The 26,284-nt window shown below is 34.9% G+C and overlaps 1 protein-coding gene across 1 annotated transcript; it reads left to right on the plus strand.

Moving 5' to 3' along the window:
* The first annotated feature begins 1,283 nt into the window (after positions 1 to 1,283).
* LOC110876653 (callose synthase 9) lies at positions 1,284 to 17,199 on the plus strand. The gene is made up of 52 exons (XM_022124819.2): positions 1,284 to 1,368; positions 1,515 to 1,548; positions 2,571 to 2,780; positions 2,870 to 2,967; positions 3,065 to 3,228; positions 3,328 to 3,451; positions 3,553 to 3,663; positions 3,748 to 3,873; positions 4,249 to 4,338; positions 4,420 to 4,517; positions 4,607 to 4,721; positions 4,801 to 4,926; positions 5,401 to 5,477; positions 6,295 to 6,373; positions 6,466 to 6,588; positions 6,666 to 6,768; positions 6,859 to 6,982; positions 7,086 to 7,275; positions 7,358 to 7,410; positions 7,507 to 7,567; positions 7,655 to 7,736; positions 7,841 to 7,890; positions 7,989 to 8,075; positions 8,927 to 9,012; positions 9,094 to 9,118; positions 9,242 to 9,336; positions 9,422 to 9,503; positions 9,584 to 9,741; positions 9,933 to 10,053; positions 10,163 to 10,260; positions 10,357 to 10,447; positions 10,531 to 10,691; positions 10,775 to 10,884; positions 10,971 to 11,105; positions 11,198 to 11,266; positions 11,377 to 11,554; positions 11,649 to 11,766; positions 11,849 to 11,968; positions 12,036 to 12,151; positions 12,234 to 12,317; positions 12,402 to 12,514; positions 12,586 to 12,815; positions 13,345 to 13,392; positions 13,479 to 13,637; positions 13,736 to 13,849; positions 14,000 to 14,088; positions 14,505 to 14,660; positions 14,750 to 14,852; positions 15,677 to 15,796; positions 15,880 to 15,930; positions 16,023 to 16,205; positions 16,787 to 17,199. The coding sequence occupies exons 3-52, from the start codon at positions 2,579 to 2,581 to the stop codon at positions 17,021 to 17,023; spliced, it is 5,733 nt and encodes a 1,910-aa protein (XP_021980511.1). The 5' UTR covers positions 1,284 to 1,368; positions 1,515 to 1,548; positions 2,571 to 2,578; the 3' UTR covers positions 17,024 to 17,199.
* Positions 17,200 to 26,284: the final 9,085 nt, after the last annotated feature.

The raw sequence follows: 26,284 nt of genomic DNA on the forward strand, positions 1-26,284 counted from the left end.
TGGTGGTGTGACTTTGACATTGGCATTTGAGATGTAATATTGTAACTTTGTTTTGTTTTCCATTGTATGTTCTTGGGGTTCCAACTTCTTACTAACTCGGTTTCTATCTCAATATATAGAAGTTTCGCCATTAACAAAAAATAAAAAAAAAGTAAACTTTTAATTAACTATGATATCTAATAAGATTCGGAGACTTCCAATTTCCAACACTATAACTTTTAATTTAAGTCTTTCCCTTATATATTATAAACTTTATATAAACTTTATATATTATCATGAGTTATTTTATTTTTATATTTTGGTTTCTAGACTATTATCATTTGAAGATGTATTTAAAAAAGTAATTAGTAAATTAGTTGGCAATATATATAATAAATAGAGTACGATTTCATCACATCACACTGTACATGACAATATAGAAGAAAACTTCATGTTTCAGAAAAAAGAAATAGTACAGTTTCATCACTTGATATGGATATAGTTCAAGTATGGTATGCAACAAATCGTGTAAGATTATTCCATCGGTGCATTAAAAACTTCAAGAATGAATCAATCGTAATCCCTTCTCTTTATCAACCTTAGAATTTTTCCTTTAATTGTTGAAGAGATAACGTAACATATTTAAAACTTAAAACAATTGTGCTCATGTTGCATACAAGATATTTTCCATCTCAAGTGTCATGCAGATATGTTTCTTGTTGTTAGAGACACCAAGAGCCGGACAAAAGGAAGTTCTTTATACTATTTAATCAAATCATGATGACTACTAACACAAAATTATAAAAAGACATAGAACACCAGGTGGCATCAAAACAAATAATCAGGGGTGAACCTACCCTTTGGTCAGGGTGGGCGGCCGCACCACTTGAAAAAAAAATTTAGTGTATATTTTAGACAAAAAACCTGACCGCACCACTTGAAAATATGGTTGAACACCTCATCCATACCCTAAGAAATAATTTCTGTGTCCGCCACTACAAATAGTGTATCTTTCTCTAACACTATAATACCGTAAATGTAACATGATTACTTAATTTGTCCACAATCTAAAAATAAAAATTATACACATGAGATCACCATATTCCTAGGCTATAATCATGGTAACAAATATCAAACACTACATCCAAAACATATTACAAGATTCTCCATATAAACTCAACAAGTTAAAAAGACTTAAAGTAATTAAACTCTTACTTTATCGATTTTTAACCCAATTTTTTCTTGCATACGAAGGATTAGTCGTGTCCAAAAAGCAAGATTTAAAGGTTTGTGGCGTTCAACAGGTCACCGGCTAAACTCAGGCACCTCAACAACACGCGTTGTGTACAAATCAACCCCGTGTACGACCGGCTATAGCCGGTAATCCAGGTGCCCACTATACCACCTTCATTCAAAATCTCAAAACCTTAAAAAAGTTCCTCTTTCTACACAGATTCAACTCTTTTCTCTCACAACAAATTGATATTATTATTATTCATATGGATTTACTTTAATCTACACAACTTCGTTTGCAGATTATTGTACTTGTGAATCCAGATCTTCAATTCGGTGAGTTTTCAGTTCATCTAGGGTTTTGTTTATGTGAATTTTATCATAATTTGTTAGCATTACTTGAAGTTAGGGTTCATACGCTCGAACTAGGGTTTTATGAGCTGGTGTAGACACGCATATATGATTGAATTGTACATAGTTTGATTTCTGCTGTGAAATTGGATATTAGGTTTTGAATAAGTGCACCGAGTTTGATTTCTGCTGTGAAATTGGATGTTAGGTTTTGAATAAGTTGCAACGAGTTTGATTTCTGCTGTGAAATTGGATATTAGGTTTTGAATAAGTGCACCGAGCTTGATTTCTGCTGTGAAATTGGATATTAGGTTTTGAGTAAGTTGTGTTTGATTCATAATATCATATGTCATTATGTTGTTAGCTATTTTTCTGTAGAGTTTGTGGTATAAACGCTAAATCGAAAGACTCCTGTCGATTGAACGAAGTTAGGGATGGTTGTTTTGTTACTTGTTGTTTGTGTGTTTAACCTTGTTACTTTTTGGATGTGAAGTTAATTAGGTTTTATGCTATGTTTATATGTTGTGTTTGCTATAGAGATATGGATGTAAATTTCAAATATCTATTGGTTTTTAAGTTGGCAATGATCTCTTGTGATTCAGAATTGCATGATTATTGGACCTTAAGTTTTCACTGTTGGATTCGGTTTTTTCTATCGAATTCGGTTTTCGGTTAGGTTCGGTTCGGTTTTGAACTATCTCTGCTCATATGGGATTATAATTTTCAGTTTAGGTTTGGTATTTTGGTTTACATGTTTTATTAATTACATAGTTTTACATATTAAGAAAACATTGCATGAATATTGGGACCAATATGTTGATACTTGATAATTGGAATTTTACACTTTGGTTTTACAGAATGATAAGGCATTAGTCCTAGTTCAGTTTTTTTTTTTTTTAATTTTATTATTACTTCCTTTCTCTTGACATGCAAGTATAATTTTCGTGTTTATTATAAACTTCTCTGTTCCCTCTATGCCCCCTTTATATGTTTTCTTACACATTCAGGGGCATAAATGTCTCACGTGGGGCCTCTTTGGGAGCGTTTGGTTCGTGCTGCGCTTCGAAGGGAGAGAACAGGAATTGATGCTTATGGGCGGCCAGCTGGTGGCATTGCTGGAAATGTTCCATCTTCACTTTCAAACAGTAGGGACATAGATCCCATTTTAAGAGCAGCTGATGAAATACAAGATGAAGATCCCAACATCTCTCGAATATGTATGTATCTCAATTTCAACTTTTTTTCATTTACTTACTTTGTATGTTTTGCATTACTAATAATTGGTGTTTCTGTTATTTTGTTTCAGTATGTGAGCATGCTTATACACTTGCTCAAAATCTAGATCCTAACAGTGAAGGTAGAGGTGTGCTACAGTTTAAAACCGGTTTGATGTCAGTAATCAAGGTATGGTTACATGCCAGTGAAAATAAGTTTCTTACCTTAGTCGATTATTTATGTAAAATGACATGTTTGCCCTTCTGTTCTAATACTTATTTGACAGCAAAAACTAGCAAAGAGGGAGGGTGCTGACTTTGACCGAAGTCAAGACATAACTCGCTTGCGTGATTTCTATAAGCATTACAGAGAAAGAAACAACGTAGACAAACTACGCGAGGAGGAAATGGAATTGAGGGAATCGGGTGCTTTTAGTGGAAACTTTCAAGAGTAGGCTATATTTTTCAATTTCAGTATCTTATCTTATCTCTCTTTGTTTCAGATTTGATCTTCTTACGTTTTTATACACTTGTTTGTTATTTAAAACAGACTAGAACGCAAAACCCTGAAGAGAAAAAAGGTTTTTGCAACTCTTAAAGTATTGGGAACTGTATTAGAGCAGCTTTCTAAGGAAGTTTCTCCTGAGGAAGCAGAAGGGTTAATTCCCGAAGAGGTTTGTCTACTTATATAATAACTTTTATAATGCAACTTTTTTAGTAACCTGAAATTTTGAACTTATGTATAAACCGGATTCTACTTGTTCTAATTTTTCAGTTAAAACAAGTGATGGAAGCTGATGCAGCTATGACAGAAGACCTGATTGCCTATAATATTATTCCTCTTGATGCTCCTGCTTTGACAAATGCTATCACCTCGTTCCCCGAGGTGAATTTGGTTTCTTTATATTTTCATTTGATCCTGTACTTTTTTGTTATTTTGTTATACAATTTACAGTGAATTTATGCTCAGGTACGTGCTGCAGTAGCATCGTTGAAGTACTTTAGAGATCTCCCGCAATTGCCAGGAAATTTTCAGATACCTGCTACTAGGAGTGCTGATGTTCTCGATTTTCTGCACTATATTTTTGGATTCCAGGTTGGTAGTTGATGACAAAGCAGTTAATGCGGTACATATGTCGGTCCAATATCGGTCAATATCGCCGATCGGTACCGGTATTCTAACTGATTATTTACATGGGGACCGATAACTGATATATCGGTGATATATCACCGATTAACTGCATAGCAAGGGAGTAAAAACAAGTTTGCATTATAAGGCTAGAATTTCGGTATTATTATAATACTTACATGGAAAATTAATATTTTTGGAAGTTTATGATGATGTGTAATTATTGAAATTCATGAGGATCCAAAAATATTGAAGCTCATGAAGATGGGTTGGCCAGTTGGTTTAACTTTTTTATTGACCCTGATTTTTTTATTGTTTTATTATTTTTTTGTTGTTTGATAGAAAGGTAATGTGTCGAATCAACGGGAGAATATAGTTAATCTTCTTTCAAACGAGCAAATTCGACTTGGGACTCCTGACGAACATGAACCGGTATATTTTAATAAGAAAGTAATATTAAATTAATAACCAGTTAAATGGCATGGTTTAGAAGGTGTTAATAATATGTTTTAGAAACTGGATGAGACTGCTGTGGAGAATGTCTTTCTGAAGTCTCTTGATAACTACATCAAGTGGTGCAACTACTTGGGTATCCCGCCAATGTGGAGCAAGTATGGCATTTAAAAATAATTTAAATACTTGTTGACAGTCACTTCCATATTAATGAAATTAATTAGTTTATATCTTTTTGCTTTTGCAGTATGGCTGTGAGCAGGGAAAAGAAATTACTTTTTGTCTCTCTGTACTATTTGATATGGGGTGAAGCTGCCAATGTTAGATTTCTTCCAGAATGCTTATGCTACATATTCCATCGTGTAAGAATCTTTTTATTTTTGGATTTTTCTATAAATTATTTCAGATGTTTTGGATTTCTATAACAAATTTAATCAACAGATGGGGGAAGAATTGGATGAGATACTGCATCAGCAACTTGCAAAACCAGCAGCCAGTTGTGTTACTGAAAATGGTGTTTCATTTCTTGAACAAGTCATCTGCCCACTTTATAATGTTATTGCTGCGGTATGTCATGTGTATTTCAGATATTTTTTTAATCTCGTCACTTGGAAATTATCGTATCTGCGTTTATACTAGTAGATATTTTGAAGCACCCTATACCTTTTTGTTGTTTTTACTTGATTTTATGTGAAAATTTGAGATTTTGATGAAATGTTAAAAGACACTATAGCCATTTCAAGATTTTAGCTTTGTATTGCTGTGCATGTGAAGAACATTATTAAAGGTGGTCGTTTCAACACATTTTTTTACGAATGGGCTAAAACTAAAAAAAAAGCTTAAAAGGAAAAAAGTTGACCAAATTGTATCTTTTTAGTCCATAAACCTTTTTAAATGAAAAAGTTATTCTTGTAATGATATTTAACACACTAGTTATATAGAACTAAAATTTTGGACCAAAGGTGTTTAGGTCTGCCCAAACTAACCCATACCCAAAGATTAACCGTTTTGATGTCAACCCCTTTTTGCTCGATTTTGCAGGAGGCTAACAACAATGAAAACGGAAAGGCCCCTCATTCCGCATGGAGAAATTATGATGATTTCAATGAATACTTCTGGTGAGCTTTATGTTTTGTAAACTGTATTGAAATTTACCGACTCATGTAATTACAATGAAGGGGAACCCCTCAATATATATATATATATATATATATATATATATATATATATATATATATATATATATATATATATATAAGCAAGAAACCCTAGACAAACCTATAAACCTAGAGAAATCTATATAAGGCCCATTCGGATAAATACAGATAAACCCTAATATTAACTACTAATAACTATGACTAGTATCTATGACCCGTGCTTTGCAGCGGGACCGTTAAGCCGAACAAAAAGTAAACGTAAAATGATGAATCACGCACACACGTCAACGTGTTAGTTCGCTTAAATTAGACCGAAAGAGTAGTATATAGAAAAGAATAACTAAGTCGGCTTAGGACCCGTGAGTTTCGAGTGAGCTGTTAAACCGTAAAAAAATAGACGTAAAAACGTTGAACTACACGCGCGCGTTGCAGCGTGTTAACTCGCAAAATCTAGAATGAATCGTAAAATGACAAATTTGTAAAAGATGTAAAGTACAGGGAACCAAAGGTGAAAGTGGAAAAGTGTTGGGGGTAAAAATAGAAAATGTTTGTGACAAATATGTAAAGATGAAAACTATAGGGTTAGAAGTGTAAAAGATGAAAACTATTGGGGTTATGTAAAATATGAAAACTACGGGGGCATGTAAAAGATGAAAACTATTGGGTTAAAAGTGTAAAAGATAAAAAGTAAAAGGGTAAATTAACATGTTTCTACATATTTTAGTATAATAGTTTACATAATTTTATCACATTTCATGCTATTTTTACCTTTTTTCAGGTCCCGTAGTTGTCTTAAACTTGGTTGGCCTCTAGACACTAATTCATCGTTCCTTTTGCGGCCATCACCAAGGTCAAAGGTATTTTGAACAAAAAAACCTATTTCTTTCAGAGATCACATGTTGCGTTCCCACGCAACTTTCTTTGACCACCTTTGACTTTTCTGTTACAGAATCTGTTGAAAACCAATGCCACTAAGCGTCGTGGAAAGACTTCATTCGTTGAACACAGGACATTTTTTCATCTTTATCATAGTTTTCACCGCTTGTGGATATTCCTTTTCATGATGTTTCAGGTTGACCGCATTATCAAAAGTCAAACATCTTCAAACTTTTTGAACTTTCAGATACTTGACTTTTTTCTTCTTCACAGGCACTTGCAATAATAGCATTCAATGATGGAGATCTCGACTCCAACACATTACGCTTACTGCTTAGTCTAGGCCCTACATTTTTTGTTATGAAGCTTTTTCAAAGTAGGGTTTTCGTGTTTATTTATTTCCACCTTCATTTAATAAAAATGTGTTTTAAACTTTTAATATAGTTCTTCTTTTGAATAACTTTAGGTGCCTTGGACATTGTGATAATGTATGGTGCCTATTCGACAACAAGACTTCTGGCGGTTTCAAGGATTTTTGTTCGCTTCATTTGGTTTACCTTTATTACCATTTTTATATGCTTCCTTTATGTGTAAGTATTTATTTTTATTTTGTTTTCTTTTACATATATACAAAATTTCTTTTTATCTACTTTTATAATCATACAAGATTTGCTTTATGCCGTCTCATTTCAGGAAAGGTCTCCGGGACACAACTAATTCAATTTCAGGGTCGATTGTTTTCAAAATATATATAATTGTTTTAGGCATCTATGCTGGAATTCAATTCTTTTGGAGCTCTATGTCACGGATACCATCATGTCACCGTTTGTTCAACCGGTGCGATAATTCGTCTGTAGTTCGTTTAGTCAAGTGGATTCATCAGGTTGGCAAAATATATTCTTTCGATTATGTTTTGTAATTTTTTTCTCAAATGCTAACACTTCTTGTTTGATTTGTATTTTAAGGAACATTATTATGTTGGACGTGGCATGTATGAAGCAACAACTGATTATATCATGTAATGATCTCTTTAGGCCACCCCGTTGTTTCTTTTCTAATACTTTTTTTTTGAATTTTAAGTAATAATCATATTGATAATGTGTTGTAAATTTAGGTATATGCTTTTTTGGCTTGTTGTATTGGGTGGAAAGTTTGCGTTTGCCTATTTTCTTCAGGTAATTAAACCGTTTCAGTCTTCTGCATGCAATATATTATTTTTGCCTTATTGATTTATATATTTGTGCCATTTAATGGTTATGCAGATCAAACCCTTGGTGGAACCGACAAGGACCATAATTGATATTAAAGATGTACGTTATTCTTGGCATGATTTCGTATCGAAAAGTAAGTCACTTTGTAAGATTTTGAAGATATAATTGAAATTATTAAAATGAATTAAATAGTAAAAATTATTTTCTTGGGATGTAACCTGATGATTTGATATACAGACAACCATAATGCCTTGACTATTGCTAGCTTGTGGGCACCTGTGTTTAGTGTAAGTGGGCATTCTGCTGTTATATATGAAATACGCAACACATATAAATGATAATAACTTCACTACTAAATGGTATTCTGCTATTGTGCTCATTGCAGATCTATCTGTTAGACATCCACATCTTTTATACAATTATATCTGCTGTCGTGGGATTCTTGCTTGGAGCTAGAGATCGTCTTGGAGAGGTAAGCATGATAAAAGAATTTCTGTGTTCATCTAGTTTTATGTATTATTGTTGGTTTAGGAAATTGTGGTTGATACTTGATAGTAACAATAATCTTACTTAATAGTACTAGGGGGTGAGCAGAAAACCAAAAAAATCAATTTAATTGAACCCAAAAAAACCAAACTGAAATTTACGGTTTGGTTATGGTTTTGCATTTTATGAAAATTGAACTGAACCGAATAACCTAAAAAATCATTTTTTAATGTTTGTTATATATTGATTTACGAACTATTAGTTTTATTCTTGAATGTTAAGTATTTATAATAAAAAACATAGCATGTTTATTTATTTTTAAAATGATTTATCAGTTGCCTACAAGAAATAACAAAATTTAGCATAAAAGTTAAATGATTTTCAAAGTTTTATAAAAGAAGATGTCTTAATAAAATCTTTGGAGAAACATAAAAATAGATTAGAAGGTTAGGTTTATGTGAACAATATTAATTAAAAAGGTTAAAATAATAACTTAAATTTAAACATCTAAGAAAGATTCTTAAATCTTGGATTATACTTTTTATTTTTGAATCTTACGTAATCTTGTTCCAAAAACCGAACCGTTGCTAAAACCAAAAAAAAAAAAAACTGAAACCGAACGGTTTTCAATAACCGAAAACTGACGGTTATGGTTTCGGTTTTACCATTAATCGAACCGAACCGAACCGTGCACACCCCTACTTAATACTTACAATCCAATTGCATATAATGTTTCAATTTATTGTAAAGATATATAAAGATTCGTAGTTATTTCTTACGCGGTATTTGTTTGTTGAGTTAAGGTTTGACTGTATCTCTGTGTCTTAATGCTTTCAGATTAGGTCTTTGGATGCTGTCCACAAACTCTTTGAGAGGTTTCCTGAAGCATTTATGGATAATCTTCACATTCCTCTATCTACCAGGTGTTTTTGGGAGTTCTGTGACAGATATTTGTTGATTATAATGATGTTTATGTTGTATTAATGTTAAAATATATTTTGCAGGACGTCCCTTACATTAACCAATCAGGTAAGTTGACCATGCTTGTTCTTATCACTTTAATAAACGCTATTTGTGTCTTGGCATGACATCTTTTGAAAATAATCCTTACTTGCCATTTTCACATGAAATGTTATTTTTCCCTTTTAAAAGGTTCAGGAGAAAAATAAGTTTGATGCTGCTCGATTTGCACCCTTTTGGAACGAGATAGTGAAAAATCTGCGAGAAGAAGATTATATCACTAATTTGTGAGTATCTTATTGAGTTAATTCTACAATATAATTAAATGTTTCTTTCTTTTCATCATTACTTTATAATGCATCTTGTTTTCAGGGAAATGGAATTGCTTCAAATGCCAAAAAACACTGGCTTTGTTCATATGGTTCAATGGCCTCTTTTTCTTCTAGCCAGCAAGGTTATTCAAATTCTTGGTCCACATTTTGGTTCTTATTTATTATGTGAATTTCTTCATTAAAGAAGTCCTTCTATATTTAGATATTCGTTGCTAAAGATATGGCCGCAGAGAGTGACTCACAAATAGAACTGTGGGAAAGGATTTCGAGAGACGATTACATGAAATATGCAGTTGAAGAGTGTTATTACACCATCAAGCTGATTTTGACCTCAATTTTTGACAATGATGGCAAAGAGTGGTAAGTGTTTCGACTGTATATTTTGTTAGTTCTTTAAGCTAGAGATGAATTAATTGGCATTTGGCAAGTAAATTGGGTCGAAATGAGTAATGACACACAAGCACATTTTTTGCCTTTAGTTTTCTTGAGTTTTATAAATACTTATTGTGTTTAAAATGATTGAAATTACTATATTATTATATTTTCTGCAGGGTTAATAGAATATATGATGACATTCGAGGAAGTATAGTGAAAGGAGACATTTATTCAGACTTCCAACTGAAGAAACTGTCTCTTGTTATTCAGAAAGTTACTGCACTTACGGGAATTTTGGTCGGTGTTCATTTCTTTATCTTTTTTTTTTCTTGGATGATATTCTTTCAGCTACCTTGATGTACCCTTTTTACCTGTAATAATGTGGTTTTGCATGCTACATGCGCAGAAAGAAGTTGGGACACCTGAACTGGAGACTGGTGCGATTAATGCTGCGCTAGATCTTTATGATGTTATCCAGCTTGATTTTTTTAGTGTGAATATGAGGTGTGCGCCAACAAAAAGTTTTAATTTCTTATATGTTGTTTAGTTTGCAGTTACTATCTAACATATGCCTGACTGGATTTCCGTATCATTTGACAGAGAAAATTATGCCACATGGAGTATGTTGATAAAGGCACGGAAGGAAGGCCGTTTGTTTTCAAAGATTAAGTGGCCAAGAGACCCTGAATTGGTATTGACTTTTGTACAAGTCAAACTTGTGCTAATTGACCTTTTTTCTATGTATTCTTTTAAAGTTATTTATATTTTATGAAGAGGTTACAAATTCGGAGGCTACACTCACTATTCACTATCAAAGATTCAGCAGTAAACGTCCCTAGAAACCTAGAGGCTAGACGTAGGTTGGAGTTCTTCACAAATTCACTTTTCATGAACATGCCTAGACCTAAACCTGTTCGGGAAATGTCATCTTTCAGGTAAAATATTTTTTTTTGGATATTTATTATTTAACTGGTAATAAACACTCATTGGGTATTGATTAAGATTTTCAATGTTCCAGTGTTTTTACTCCGTATTATTCGGAGACTGTTCTTTATAGCATCAACGAGCTTCTTAAGAAAAATGAAGATGGGATTTCAATTTTGTTTTACCTCCAAAAGATTTATCCAGGTATTTTGGCTTTCACGTTCAATGAATAGCAGGGGTATTATTTCTTTATTTTTATGAAAAGATGCAAAATTTTCTGGATTTTGCAGACGAATGGAAAAACTTTCTTGCTCGAATTGGCCGCGATGAAAATACACACGAGTCAGTTCTTATTGAGAATGAAGATGATAACCTTGAACTTAGGTTTTGGGCATCATATCGTGGACAAACGTTGTCAAGAACCGGTATAAAACATTATATTATGTTTTGTTAACATATCCATGTTACATAGTTCTTGAAACTTGCACCTTTTTTGACAATTTTTCTTCATTTCCAGTTCGAGGAATGATGTACTACCGAAAAGCTCTAATGCTTCAAGCTTATTTGGAAAGAATGACTGTTGGAGGTTTTAGTTTTCTCCTTTCGAGAATATTTTTATTATTGCTAGGCGTATTGTATTTATTTTTTTTTATTTTATTGTTATTCTTGTTCTAATATACACATGGGGTATGCTAGATATCGAAGCTGCAGTTCCTGCTAATGAAGCAACTGATACTAAAGGATTTGAGTTTTCTCCCGAAGCGCGAGCTCATGCTGACCTTAAATTTACTTACGTTGTCACGTGTCAAATATACGGGAAACAAAAAGAAGAGCAAAAGCCCGAGGCTGCTGATATTGCACTGTTACTGCAAAGGTTTGATTTTTTTTTTATATCTATTCTATCAAACGTGTTGATATATAAGTTTTTTTACATGTGCAAGTAATTCTAATGTTCGGTCTCCTTTTAGAAATGAAGCACTTCGAGTTGCGTTCATTGATGAGGTGGAGACTTTGGCTGGTGCTGGTGAAGTTCAAAAATCCTACTTCTCTAAACTTGTGAAAGGTGATATCAACGGGAAAGACAAGGTTAAGAATTTTATTTTATTTTTCTTTAAATTTTTCGGTTATCATTTTTAATTACTTAATTGAGAAGTAAGTGTTTGTGCAGGAAGTTTATTCTATAAAATTGCCGGGGAACCCAAAACTTGGTGAAGGAAAACCCGAAAATCAAAACCATGCGATCATCTTTACACGTGGAAATGCGGTCCAAACAATCGATATGAATCAGGTATGCAACTAAAATATGAATATATAACATGTAGTCAAGTACTAATACAGTAATAAATTTACTTCAGGATAATTATTTTGAGGAAGCTTTAAAGATGAGAAATCTTCTAGAAGAATTCCATGCTAATCACGGTATCCGTTCTGCTACCATTCTTGGTGTTAGGGAGCATGTATTTACAGGAAGGTAATTAACAATAATCTAAAATAATTATTAAAAGGTTATTCATTTCTTTTTCTTTTTAACCTTTTTCATGCCCATTATGCAGTGTTTCTTCTTTAGCATCTTTCATGTCCAATCAAGAAACTAGTTTTGTAACTCTTGGCCAGCGTGTTCTCGCAAGTCCCTTAAAGTAAGCAAGCTTTTATATACAAAGAATATCTTTTTTGTTTAAAACCGTTAATGTCATTTTTATATTACTTGAATATATTTTCAGGGTTCGCATGCATTATGGGCATCCTGATGTGTTTGATAGAGTGTTCCACATAACACGTGGTGGTATTAGCAAAGCCTCACGTGTCATCAACATTAGTGAAGATATTTTCGCTGGTATGCCTTTTTTCTTTCCTCTGTATTTCTACTTTTCTTTTCGTATCATAATAAACCGTATCAAAACGCAGGATTTAATTCAACTTTGAGGCAAGGAAACATCACTCATCATGAATATATTCAAGTTGGAAAGGGAAGAGATGTCGGGTTGAATCAAATCGCTCTATTTGAGGGTAAAGTGGCTGGCGGGAATGGCGAGCAGGTTCTTAGTAGAGACATTTACCGACTCGGACAGCTGTTCGATTTCTTCCGGATGCTTTCGTTCTACTTTACAACCGTTGGATTCTATTTTTGTACCATGGTATGCCTTTTTTTAATAAATATATGAGTAAAATGCCATTTTCGTCCCTGTGGTTTGGCCGGTTTAGCTACTTTCGTCCAAAGGTTTGTTTTTACGCATCTGGGTCCAAAAGGTTTGAAATCTTGTCATTTTCATCCGGCTCGTTAACTCCATACAGTTTTCTCCGTTAGGTCAGGGGTATTTTTGTCTTTTTTGCTAACTAAAAAGGGCAGTTTGCCCTTTTTAACTTTATGTACAAGCATTTAGCATAATGTGCAAGTATTCAAAATACCCTTTAATAAATAAAAAAGACGAATACCGCTGACTTAACGGAGAAAAATGGATGGAGTTAACAAGCCGAATGAAAATGGCAAGATTTCAAACCTTTTGGATCCAGGTGTGGAAAAACAAACCTTTGGAAGAAAGTCGCAAAATTGGCCAAACCTCAGTGACTTAAATGGGCATTTGACTCTTTATACTCTAAATATATTTATAATTTTAATTAATTATATAAAACAGCTCACTTTACATGTTCTTTATTTTGTGACAGTTAACCGTGATTACGGTGTGGCTTTTTTTATATGGAAAGTTATATTTGGTAAGATTTGAAATTTTTAGTTACGATGGGTCTTATTAGTGTTTTGTAGTGGTATCTTTCGAGACTGGTATATTATTTTGTTTCAGGCGTTATCTGGAGTTGGTGAAGATATTCAAAACAGATCCAATGTGTTAGACAACAAAGCTTTAACTGCAGCTTTGAATACACAGTTTCTGTTTCAAATTGGTGTATTTACGGCTATACCCATGGTTTTGGGCTTTATTTTAGAGCAAGGTTTCTTAAGGGTACGTCTTTGTGATTGTAGATTGTTTATATATATAGAGAGAGAGAGAGATTGTTCATCTGTATACTTTTTAAGCTTAATTAATGTTTGCATATGCAGGCTGTTGTTAGTTTCATCACAATGCAATTTCAGCTTTGTACTATTTTCTTCACATTTTCGTTGGGCACGAGAACACATTACTTTGGACGGACCATTCTTCATGGTGGTGCAAAGGTTCGATCACATTTTTTCTTATCTTACATGTTTGACCCATTATAGATGAAACATAAGCCAAATCAACTCATTCATAGGCAAATTGGTCAAACTTTTCACCAGCACTTTATTCAATTACTATAATCTTAACATAATTTGATTCCAAAACAGTATCATGCTACTGGACGGGGATTTGTTGTGCGCCATATCAGATTTGCGGAGAATTATAGGCTTTATTCACGTAGTCATTTTGTCAAGGGGTCTCTCTCTCTCTCTCTCTCTCTCTCTCTCTCTCTCTCTCTTACACATACACACCCCCTCGCGCATAGTTGTCAATGGCGAGTAGTGACAAATAGCGATAAGGTACCTTAAGGCTACATAGCTGGCACTATTTTATAAATAGCGATACACTAGAAAAAACAGTTATACGTATTTTATATCAACATACCCTGGTATACTATATTTTACATGTATATCTAACAAAAGCCTAAAATCCAGCTACTTTATAGCTTTATTTAATCGCTATTTATATTTAAAAAAGCTTAAATCCCGCTATTTATGGCTACATACCCTGTAGCGACCTTCGACCTATTCGCTATAGCGACCGCTGTTGACAACTTATGCGCTCTTGCACAATTTCTTTCGTGTGTCTGATATTTATCATTAATTGAAACAGATTGGAAGTGGTTCTATTGTTAGTGGTCTACCTTTCTTATGGGTACAATGAAGGCATAGTAGGCTACGTTCTTCTTAGTGTTAGCAGTTGGTTCATGGCACTTTCATGGCTTTTTGCTCCACATTTGTTCAATCCATCAGGGTTTGAGTGGCAAAAGTAAGTAATTTTTTAAATTAAAACTTATAATTATCTAGAACTCAAGATAATCATAAAACCTTAATATTTATCTTTATCTATGATTTTAGGACGGTCGAGGACTTCCGGGATTGGACAAATTGGCTCTTTTATCGAGGAGGAATTGGTGTCAAAGGAGAAGAAAGTTGGGAAGCATGGTGGGATGAAGAAATGGTACGTCATTACGAATTTACGATATGAATACGCCCTCATATTTTTGCTATCAGTTTCATATTTTGTTATATATCGTATATCTGTATGATGTGGAATGCAGATATAGTTTCGGGTCCCATTTACTCATTTACCATGAAGATGGGACCCGCTTAGGCCAGTAAACGAACTGAACGAACACGAACAAAGGCATGTGTATGTTTGTTAATTTAACTTTAACCGAACACGAACACGAACACAAACATATAATCGGACACATTTTTTGTTCATGTTTATTCATTAAAACGGGCATGTTTGTGTTCATTTAGGTGTGTTCATTTAGGTTCGTTCATTTAAACCTAAATGAATATAAACAAACAAACAAACATAAAACAACACAAATAAACATAATTGAACAAAAACAAACACAAATGAACATAGTTGACCAATCATAAACGATCACAAACGAAGATAAGTTAATTATTTTTATATAAATTAGTGACTAATTATGATAAACTTCATTGGAAAGCCCATTTACTAATTAGCTATATTTGTATCACACAAACAAACGTTCATGAAGATAAATGAACAAACGAAAGGTGTGTTCATGTTTGTTTGTTTAATTAAATGAGCCAAGAAATTTGTTCATGTTCTTTCGTTTATTAAATAAATAAACGAACTTCTCACAAAACAAGTTCACGAACAGTTCATTTACAGGCCTAGACCCACTAGATGGCAAATGGAGAACAGGGGAAATTGTTTTTTTAATTGACTTATGATAATTTAATGTTTTTTATTTTTATTTCTTATTTTTTGGCTTTCTTAGTATTAATAAACATATTTTGCAGTCTCATATCCGAACACTTGGAGGAAGGCTTATGGAGACTATTTTGAGCCTGCGGTTTTTCATCTTCCAGTATGGAGTTATTTACAAATTGGATGTGCAAGGATCAAATACGTCACTATCGGTATATCACTAATAATACTGTATCTGTTTACCAAGTCACTATTTCGATATATACATAGTGCTAAATAAGATATATATATGCAGGTGTATGGATTTTCATGGCTAGTGCTTCTGGGACTTATATTACTTTTTAAGGTATACACAGTTCTAACATTAAACCCTAAAAGGCTAAAATCACGTATATTCCAAAGATTGAATCTTAGAATGCTGTTTTTTTATATCTACAGATTTTCACATTCAGCCAGAAAATATCAGTCAATTTCCAACTGATCTTGCGATTTATACAAGGCGTAGCGTTCATGCTAGCAATCGCGGGTATCGCGGTTGCTGTTGTACTTACTGACCTTTCTATTACCGACATATTTGCATCCATCTTGGCCTTCATACCCACCGGTTGGGGTATACTTTCGGTATGTATATTTTTTTCTTCATACTTTTGGTATGTATATTCCCCTACAAACTTGCAAAATATCATATATACCCATGCAAAATTATAAATATCTTATTTACCCTTACAAAGTAGTTGAAATATCATATATATCCAATTCATTAAAAACAATTTAATAAATGACAATTTGACCCATATTTTTCTATAACTTTGAAATCTCATAACCTACAACTTCAAATATTATATTTACTCATTTCTAGCTTAATTTATTTAGCTTAAATATTATATATGGAGTATACTATTGTTTATGGGTAAAAAATTAAAAAAAAAATAAAAATAAAAATGGATAAAAGTAAATTTAAGCAAAAAATGTGTTATATAAAAATATGTAGTTAAAAGATGAGCATATATGAAAAATTGAAGTTAAAAAAATAAGGGTAAAAATGTAAAATGATCAATTATTAGATTGTTTTTAAATAAATTGGGTATATTTGATATTTTAACTACTTTGTAAGGGCATATATGATATGTTTAGTTTTGGTCTTTTTTGTAACACATGTATGGTTTAGATCGTTAGATATAACTGTTGTCATTTTGTTCCAGATCTGTGTGGCTTGGAAACCCGTGGTGAAAAAGACGGGATTATGGAAATCGATACGGTCTCTTGGTCGGTTATACGATGCGGGAATGGGCATGCTGATATTCATTCCCATTGCTTTTTGTTCATGGTTTCCTTTCATCTCGACCTTCCAAACCCGATTAATGTTTAATCAGGCTTTCAGTAGAGGTTTGGAAATCTCGCTAATTCTTGCAGGAAACAACCCGAATTCTGGTTTATAGTTCTTTATGTCGGCTTTTGTACATGTAGAGTGCTTAATTTTTGACATAGTAGTTGTTCAGTGAGATCTTTGATTTGCAGTTTGTATAAAACATTGTGTTGTAAATTTAGTCGTATTCAGCGAATCTTAAACACTGAATGTGTGCTATTCTTTTGGTACCATCTTTCTTTTGTGATCTTTAGGGGATTTAATCTCTTTTGATGTGTAATTGTCAAAATCATTTACGATGTTTTAGTTCTATGCTAAATGGGTAACCATCAACATGGATTTGATGTGGATCATACCTAGCCCTAGTGATCGGTTTAACCATCGGGAAAGAAAGAGATCTTGTGCTACAAGTATCTTGGTACTAAAGTTGCATAACTAGACTAAGTGTTCATAGGACACAAACTTCTATTTCAAAAAAGTTGTGCCGTCATGCGCAACCATAAGGTGCGCTCACTCGAGCCGTCTTTTTTCTGCTTGACCACATGTTCCACATCAAGTCCAACCTAATGTTCTAATGTATGCGTTCTTCGTCGCCTCGTGATAAAAGTAGGGGTGGAACCTAGAGGGGCAAGTAAAAGAATTATAGTAAGCAAAGAGTTTAGAGTGGGGACAACATAAGTATAAGAATTAAAGTGTTTCGGGTGGATGCTAGCTAAACGACTTTACGTCCAGTCCCTAGTTTGCAATCGAGATATTCTTAGTTGTCTTCGGTTTTAGCTCCAATGAAAGTAGAGATCACCTTGGCAACTCTCTTTAAGATGGTAGTGATTATCTTGACAGATGTCTCATGTACTCGATAGGGATTCATATCACGGTTACTTAAGTGTATGATAAGAACACTGCAATAGATTCACTTAACTTCTCTTGTTCTTGGATCTATATATGAGATTTTTTATTACTTGATATCACTCTTAAGACTCTTCAATTACAAGCTATTCTCTTCAAGATGTTGAGTCTTAATTGTGGTGGAAAGGTACTTTTAAGTAGATATGTGACAGAACTTTTCAGGACAGTGGTAACATTACGGTCGAATCACGCATTGATCATGCTCTTATCTGGAGCACTTTTCTCTCACAAAATCCAATCCTTATTAGACCAAGTGGTGTTGGCTAGCACCCCTAACCACATCAGCTTAGTGGCGCCGCAGAGGTTTTTAAGGGGGGGGGGGGGGGGCGCTAGGAGCTATGGAGGGGGCTTCAACCCTTTAACGAGCGTCAACGAGGTATGCATGTGGGCCCATTTATTCCAACCAATCAGAATTTTTCTTTTTTTTGTTTCCCTTTTTATTTTTTATATTGTTTAAAGGAGGCTTTAAAAGAGGCATTATCTCACATCGTGCAAGTTAACGATAAAACCCCTCGCTTATGTGGCATGCAGTGGCGGGACTAGCCCCTTAATTTAGGGTATCCCGAAGAAGTTTACCACCCAATTATAAAAAACAATAATAAATAAAGTAAAACAAATACCTAATAGACGTGTCCTCTTTTTTTTCATAGCTTGAAATCGTTTTCTCACATCATCGTCTTTTACTTTATCAAAAGTTTATTTTTCGACCGCACAAACCATAACATTGTTCAAATATTACGGGCCTATTCGATTGTGTAAATCCGTCTTGACATGCTTCAATTTAGAAAAAAAAATATTTCAACAGTTGCGGTTGCGACCGGTAAAACTAAAGCTAGCTTCACTACCCGATAAACCAAAGGACAAGAACTATGTGTTTCGGTTTCCATCATAAGACGGGCAAGATCACTTATTCAACTATAATATCGTTCTGCGCCTTGGGTTAACTTTATTAATTATATTTTGGGGGCTTCAACCCTTTAACGAGGACACGAGGTATGCATGTGGGCCCATTTATTCCAACCAATCAGAATTTTTCTTTTTTTGTTTCCCTTTTTATTTTTTATATTGTTTAAAGGAGGCTTTAAAAGAGGCATTATCTCACATCGTGCAAGTTAACGATAAAACCCCTCGCTTATGTGGCATGCAGTGGCGGGACTAGCCCCTTAATTTAGGGTATCCCGAAGAAGTTTACCACCCAATTATAAAAAAACAATAATAAATAAAGTAAAACAAATACCTAATAGACGTGTCCTCTTTTTTTTCATAGCTTGAAATCGTTTTCTCACATCATCGTCTTTTACTTTATCAAAAGTTTATTTTTCGACCGCACAAACCATAACATTGTTCAAATATTACGGGCCTATTCAATTGTGTAAATCCGTCTTGACATGCTTCAATTTAGAAAAAAAATATTTCAACAGTTGCGGTTGCGACCGGTAAAACTAAAGCTAGCTTCACTACCCGATAAACCAAAGGACAAGAACTATGTGTTTCGGTTTCCATCATAAGACGGGCAAGATCACTTATTCAACTATAATATCGTTCTGCGCCTTGGGTTAACTTTATTAATTATATTTTGGGACTCCTTTCAATTTTATTATTGTTAATTTGGGCTTATTTTATCATTCGGGCATAATTATTCTATAAGTTTTCGGGTTGAAAATGTTTGAGCTTATAAAAAGATGGGATTTTAGTAATACAAGTATCCTACTTTTTTGTTAGATGTATCCTCGTATTTTTTTAGGGGCATCATTTATATAAAACCGTAAAAAAGCACTACGAATACAGGGTTGAGCCGTAGCCCGTGCTACGGCTCATAATATTATGGTTCCGCCCCTGATGGCATGAGGGGCTTTATCTCACACCATATGGCCTTACGGTATATTTGTAAAACTTGCAAAATAGCTAAATTTCAACTACCTCAACTAAACTTACATATCAAACACTTGTGATTAAAACATGATTCTAATTATCCTCCTTTTAAACAAATAAATACACTTTACATCAAACAATGAAAGAATTGATCAAAATAATTTACACACTCAAACACCAACATCCCAAATCTATTCAAATTTACTAAAATCATCTATCGACGATGAGAAGGGAAATCCCCTACCGGACGAAGAAGGAGACGCCTCACGCCTGGAGGCATATCCGCGATGGCAGCAAAAATCCTGCGAATACTAACCGATCGCGCAGGCTTGAAGCTAAACGACCGCGACATCTTCTTCGTCTTCGAAAACAAATCAGATGAGTTGGACAAAATAAAATAAACAAGAGCTTGAACAATCATGAAAACAGCACCTTTGATCAATATATTTTCTAAAGAAAGAAAGTCAACCAATGCCATAACAAAATATTTTTTGTTAAAAGTTTAATAATGTTATAGTGTAAGTTGTTTGTAACAAAGTTGTAGTGTGTGAGAATATTGAATGCATGGAGAGTTATTTATAGGAGGATAGTGGGGATTGGCGGAGCCGCCGGTGACGTGGAATGTGATAGAAAACGGTGGTTTGACTTGACCGGATTATTATTATTATTATTATTATTATTATTATTATTATTATTATTATTATTATTATTATTATTATTATTATTATTATTATTATTATTATTATTATTATTATTATTATTATTATTATTATTATTATTATTGGGTTTGGTTTGAAAAGGGAAGTTGCAAGGATGGTATGGATCAAAAGGGTTCACATTCAAAACTAAGTCCAACTTACCCAATGGATTAGTTATAAACTTATAATATATTAAAACTTTAATCATTTGTATGAATTAGTTTCAAACTGATTAAGGGGCTGTTTGGCAACATGATAGGTTATGAATGAGGTAACAGTGAATTCGAAATCAATTGATGCTGATTGTATTGAATTGAAAGAGATGATCACAAGGATCTACAAGATAACTACCACAAGTGGTCCCAGGGCTAAGCCCTTCTCATGCACAAGGCAATGAGCCTATCAATTAGCTAATTCTATTCCTGCCCTTTCTAACATGACTAATGCCTTATATATAAAAGTATTAGTAACACTAACCCCCCTTCCACTATTACAAAAATACTATTTAAGCTAAACTTAACATACGATTCCTATCAATACTCCCCCCATAACACAAGCCTTGTCCTCAAGGCTTGGTAGAAAACCCCATAGCTGTGTGAGTACCCCTATCCGATTGTCCATCATCCAAGTGTTCCAACTGAAAATGCAGCCCTTCGAAGTCATCCGGTTCATCATCGCCGAGCAACATCACACGAAGTTTACCATTGGGACAAGTGTGAGTAGGACTATAAGGCTGTCCACACTTGTAGCATTGTCCTTTCTTCCGACGTTCCTCCCACTCGGTGCGAGATAAGGAGCGAATACCACGATCACGAGAACCTGCAGCCCCAAAGCCACTAACCGAGCCCGAATTTCCAACAGGTTTGGACACCCTAGTACCCCATGAATTATGTCTAGGGATGGCAATGGGTCGGGTTTGGGTCGGGTATTGGCAATCCCATACCCATACCCGGTTGTAAAATCGTGTCCCATACCCGACCCAATACCCGTCGGGTATATGTCGGGTAATTACCCGTCGGGTACCGGGTATACCCGTGGGTATCGGGTATACCCATTAGTTTGTTAAAAAATATACATTGGGATTTCCAAATACATTTTTTAGTATTATAATTATTATATAATTTTATTTATGCAACAACTATTATAAATTAAAATATACATTACATAGATATAAGTTTTAGCATAAATTAATAATAACTTTATAATATTTATACACTTATATGTATATACTTCACAACATACAAAATATAAATACTATCATCAAATACATATGCTAAAACAGAATTTATTTTTTCACATTATGAACATACTAAAATAAATCACTAATAGATAAGGGTTAATAGAAAAGAAAAATATAAATTAAAAACTTCGGGTATATGATCGGGTATATAGTTCGGGTAAACGGGTATGTGGTTTCGGGTAATCGGGTCGGGTATCACCTAATCCCATACCCGACCCATACCCGTGAAAATTTTTAAAACTAAACCCATACCCGGCCCAATACCCGTCGGGTATCGGGTATACCCGTCCCATTTGTATCGGGTTTCGGGTATACCCGTCGGGCTCGGGTATTTTTGCCATCCCTAATTATGTCTGAACCCGGAACCTTCCAATGGCAGCCCGACAGGTTGAGAATACCGAAAACGCGACAACAAAGAACAGGAATCTGATGGCCGAAGCATCAACTCGACATCCTTGGCCAAATACATAGCATCCAAACAAGTAGTGGGGCGATGCAAACGAACATGTTGTTTGACATCCTCTTTCAAACCCGCAATGAAGTAACCAAGAGTTTGAGACTCCGGTAAACGAGGGACCAAAGATAAGACATACTTAAAATCATCGATGAAGTCATGAATAGAATCACCTTGTTTAATGGTAGCCAATTGCTCATAAGGATTGTGGATCTCTAATCCACTGAAGCGTGACAATAATTCCGTTTGGAAATCAAGCCAAGTGATCGCCGGACGCAACTGCGTGAGAATGGTGAACCAGGACTGAGCTACCCCTGTCATACTCAATTGAATGAGTTTGAGACGCAAATTATCCGGCGTCTCGTTGATCTCGAAAAATAAACAAGCCTTCGTAATCCACCCTTGAGGATCGAACCCGTTGAACTCCGGTAATTTAACCTTCTTCACCGCATAAGGAAGACCATGCAAAGGACCTCGAGATCTACCACCGGAATCGAAAATTCCAGATCCGAACGACCCGTCATCTGCTATCTTCTTCTCCTGTTGTCGCACAAAATCCGCCATCATTTTACGGAATTCAGAATTCTCCAAAAGATCCGCCTCCAGAGTCTCTATGATGGAATCCAATCGTGAAGACTGAGCGGCCAAATCGCTCTGCAGTTTCTGAAGCAATTGCTCATGAGCATCCAAGCGAACATTATGATTCACCATAATTGAACGGAAAATAGATCAGAACGTGAAATTGAAACGGACCTGAAACAAATTGGAGAGATCTGAGAATCGGAACTCGAACAGGAACAGATCTGAATCTGAATCTGAATTAAAGCAAAATTAAAATTCGAGACTGAAGCGGACAATAAAGTAGAAGGTGAATGAAAATCGAACAGGAACAGATGTGAAATCAGCGATTGCAAGGAAATCGGAATTAAAATCCGAGACTGAATCTGGAAACGATGATTTAGAAATCGGAACTGAAATCTGTTAGTGCAGCAATCGGATTCAGAAAACGATGATGTCACTACAAAAATTGAAATCAGAAACGAATTAGATCTGAGATGAAATGGATCTGAGATGCGAAGGTGATACAGAGCCGAAAATGGAAGATCTGATTAATTTTGGAAAGAGACGCTAACTTTGGGAAATTGAAGATTAATGGAGAGCAGCAAAGGAAGGTCGGACCAATGATAGGTTATGAATGAGGTAACAGTGAATTCGAAATCAATTGATGCTGATTGTATTGAATTGAAAGAGATGATCACAAGGATCTACAAGATAACTACCACAAGTGGTCCCAGGGCTAAGCCCTTCTCATGCACAAGGCAATGAGCCTATCAATTAGCTAATTCTATTCCTGCCCTTTCTAACATGACTAATGCCTTATATATAAAAGTATTAGTAACACTAACCCCCTTCCACTATTACAAAAATACTATTTAAGCTAAACTTAACATACGATTCATATCACAACATCTGAATGGTTAAGTACTAAACCAGTAAGAGGTCTGCACCATTAAGAGCCTGTATAATGCTTAACCATTTAGAGGCAAATGTCTGACCAATTCAGATTCGAGGTCTGAACCATTCAGACATCTGCTCGTGAAACAAACAGTCTAGACCATTAAGTGCTGAACCAGTAAGAGGTCTGAACCATTAAGAGTCTCATTAAGAAGTAAACAAACAGCCCCTAAATCGTTAAGTGAATCGAAACTGTTTAAGGCTGAACCGAATTATGTGTTTGGTTCTAGGTACAATTTTGAGCTTGTTGGTTTCGGTTTGGTTTGTTTGGTTTGGTTTAATATATTAAGCTTTAATCATTTGTATATTAAGCTATGGGTGTGTAGTATCTAGTCACAAACTCGATAACTGAATTGAAATTGTTTAAAAGTGAACCAGATTATATATTTCATTTTCGATTCGATTTTGGACATGTTGAATTCAGTACAGTTCGGTTTTTGGATTCGACAGAAAAAACGCAAAAGGGTTCATATTCAAAACACCAACTTGCCCAATGGATTACTAATGCAACAACAACCATATACTAAAACTCACCAATAACAAAACTATTAATAGGGTCCACGTGTTTTTAACTTTAAAAACCATTTTCCTTCTAGAAAATATATTTATTGAAGATTTGAGGCGTTGTTCATTTATAGATTTGGATGTGGATATGGTTTTGACTGGTAATCTAATCTAAATCTAAATATATATAGAAGATAATATATTGTAGATGTTGATGCAACAAACACGGGACCAAGGATGGTAGCTAAGCTGGTTAGGCAAAAGGGCTGAAGGGTTCAGTTTTGCCTAACGCAGGTCGCGGGGTCCCTCCACGTTTGCAAAACGTGGAAGGAGGTTCACTAGTATGTTTTTTTGTTATTTGCTTTGAGGTTCTTTCTCCGAGGCCAGCTCGAATCCAGAAAAGAAATCAAATAGAATGAATGTGAGATGAATCAGGTGAAGAGTTGTTTGGAAGTGACAAAGAACTCTTTGAATGACTAGAGATTAAGGAATCTCTGTGTTTTTGGAATGTCTTTGAAGTGTTCAGGAGCTGTCCTCTTATAGTGGAAGACTCCTCCTGAAGTGGCATAAACTATACTAGCAAGACCTGTTTGCATATGGAGGGTTTCCCCTTTTGGGGTTGAAGGCTTTGGACCCCTGGTTAATAGAGTGTGCCTGTGCAGACCTGCTCTGACTTTGTGAGTTGGTGAGCATGGGTTGGTGAGACTAGTCCTTGGACATGACTGATTACTGTTTCTCGATTTCCTCATTTTACAGCTTTTCATCCGATGAACCTTTCAACCTTTTAAGCTCTTTGCATATTAATCATTTTGTTTATCCTTGGGATACCCCCGTCGTCAGCCCCCCAAGTCAGAGGTTTTTCGGGTAGTATACTCAAAGACTTCTGACTTTTATGCATGTCTTTTAAAGGCTTCAAGGGTTCGTTGCTTGGAGGCTTGAAAGGTTTGAGGCAGTTACTTTTTTGAATTTTGAATTTGAAACGATTTGACAGTTGATTTGATTGACATGTGTCAGGCGGCGGTTTTGCAGGTACCATTTATTTACCTTTATTACCCTTACTTTATCATCATATTTATTTTGTGTTTAGAAAATTTCTTCACTTTACTCTCAATCATTCACAGTTTCCTTCCTCAGGTTAGTTTCTCTCTTTCATTTTCGTTTTTGCTTTGTTCAATCATGGGTGCCCTTAAGGATTTAGCGAGGTCGTTTTCTCGAATGACACAAGAGGAAGTAGACCTGTTTTGCCTTGAATATGGTATTGATAAAAAGTTTAATCCAACCGCCCCTTCTTGCGATGTTTCTATTGACAAACCAATTCCTGGTTCGATTGCTTTGTATTGTCGCCATTTTCAATGGTCCAATCTTCGTTACCCTTTTTCGTTTTTTGTTCTAAACTTGCTTGAGTATTACCGAGTGTCTTTTGGGCAAGTTCATCCAAAAGGAATGGCTAGGGTTTTGCACTTTGAAGTGCTCTGTCGTGCTCTTGGCTATGATCCCTCTCTGTTGCTTTTCCGGAGGTTTTTTCGTTTAGCCAAAAATGGCGATTGGTTTACTTTTGAAACGACAAAGGTTGATACTTGTCTCATTTCATCCATGGTTACAACCCTTGGATCCTGGAAGGATCAGTTTTTCTGGGTTTCTGATTCTATCATTCCTTTCAAAATGGTATGGAGGCGTCCGGATGTTGTTCTCAATGATCCGGAGCCTTCTGAGTCTGAATTGAACGATGCCTTTCTTTCAGCCATTCGGGGGTGCCCTTCGAGGGTTCGTCCCTTTCCCGAACATTTGTTAGTGCTTTTAGGGGTTAGTAATATTTGGGCAAAAGCCGATCGGGATCCGGTGTTAATGAGAAATGGCCTTGGTATGCATTTTCCCCCTTTATGCCTTTTTTACTTTACTTTGTTTGTGACTTATTTTTCTTTATTTGTTTTTTGCCAGTTATGTCTGCTTTGGACTTTATCAAAAGTGACGACACGTCTGATGTTGTTTTTGAGGATGCCCCGACTGTTCCGGGTGAGAATGTTGTGGTGAGAACTTCCGAGCAAAGGTTTGAGGGCACGGGTTATGCTAATGTTGCCAATGTTAAGGGTTTTACCAAGTCTACTGCCCCCAAGTCTTCAAGTCGCCGATCTTCTCGTCGTTTGC

The sequence above is a fragment of the Helianthus annuus genome, chromosome 1 (assembly GCF_002127325.2).
Source record: "Helianthus annuus cultivar XRQ/B chromosome 1, HanXRQr2.0-SUNRISE, whole genome shotgun sequence".
In the NCBI taxonomy this organism is placed as follows: Eukaryota; Viridiplantae; Streptophyta; class Magnoliopsida; order Asterales; family Asteraceae; genus Helianthus; species Helianthus annuus.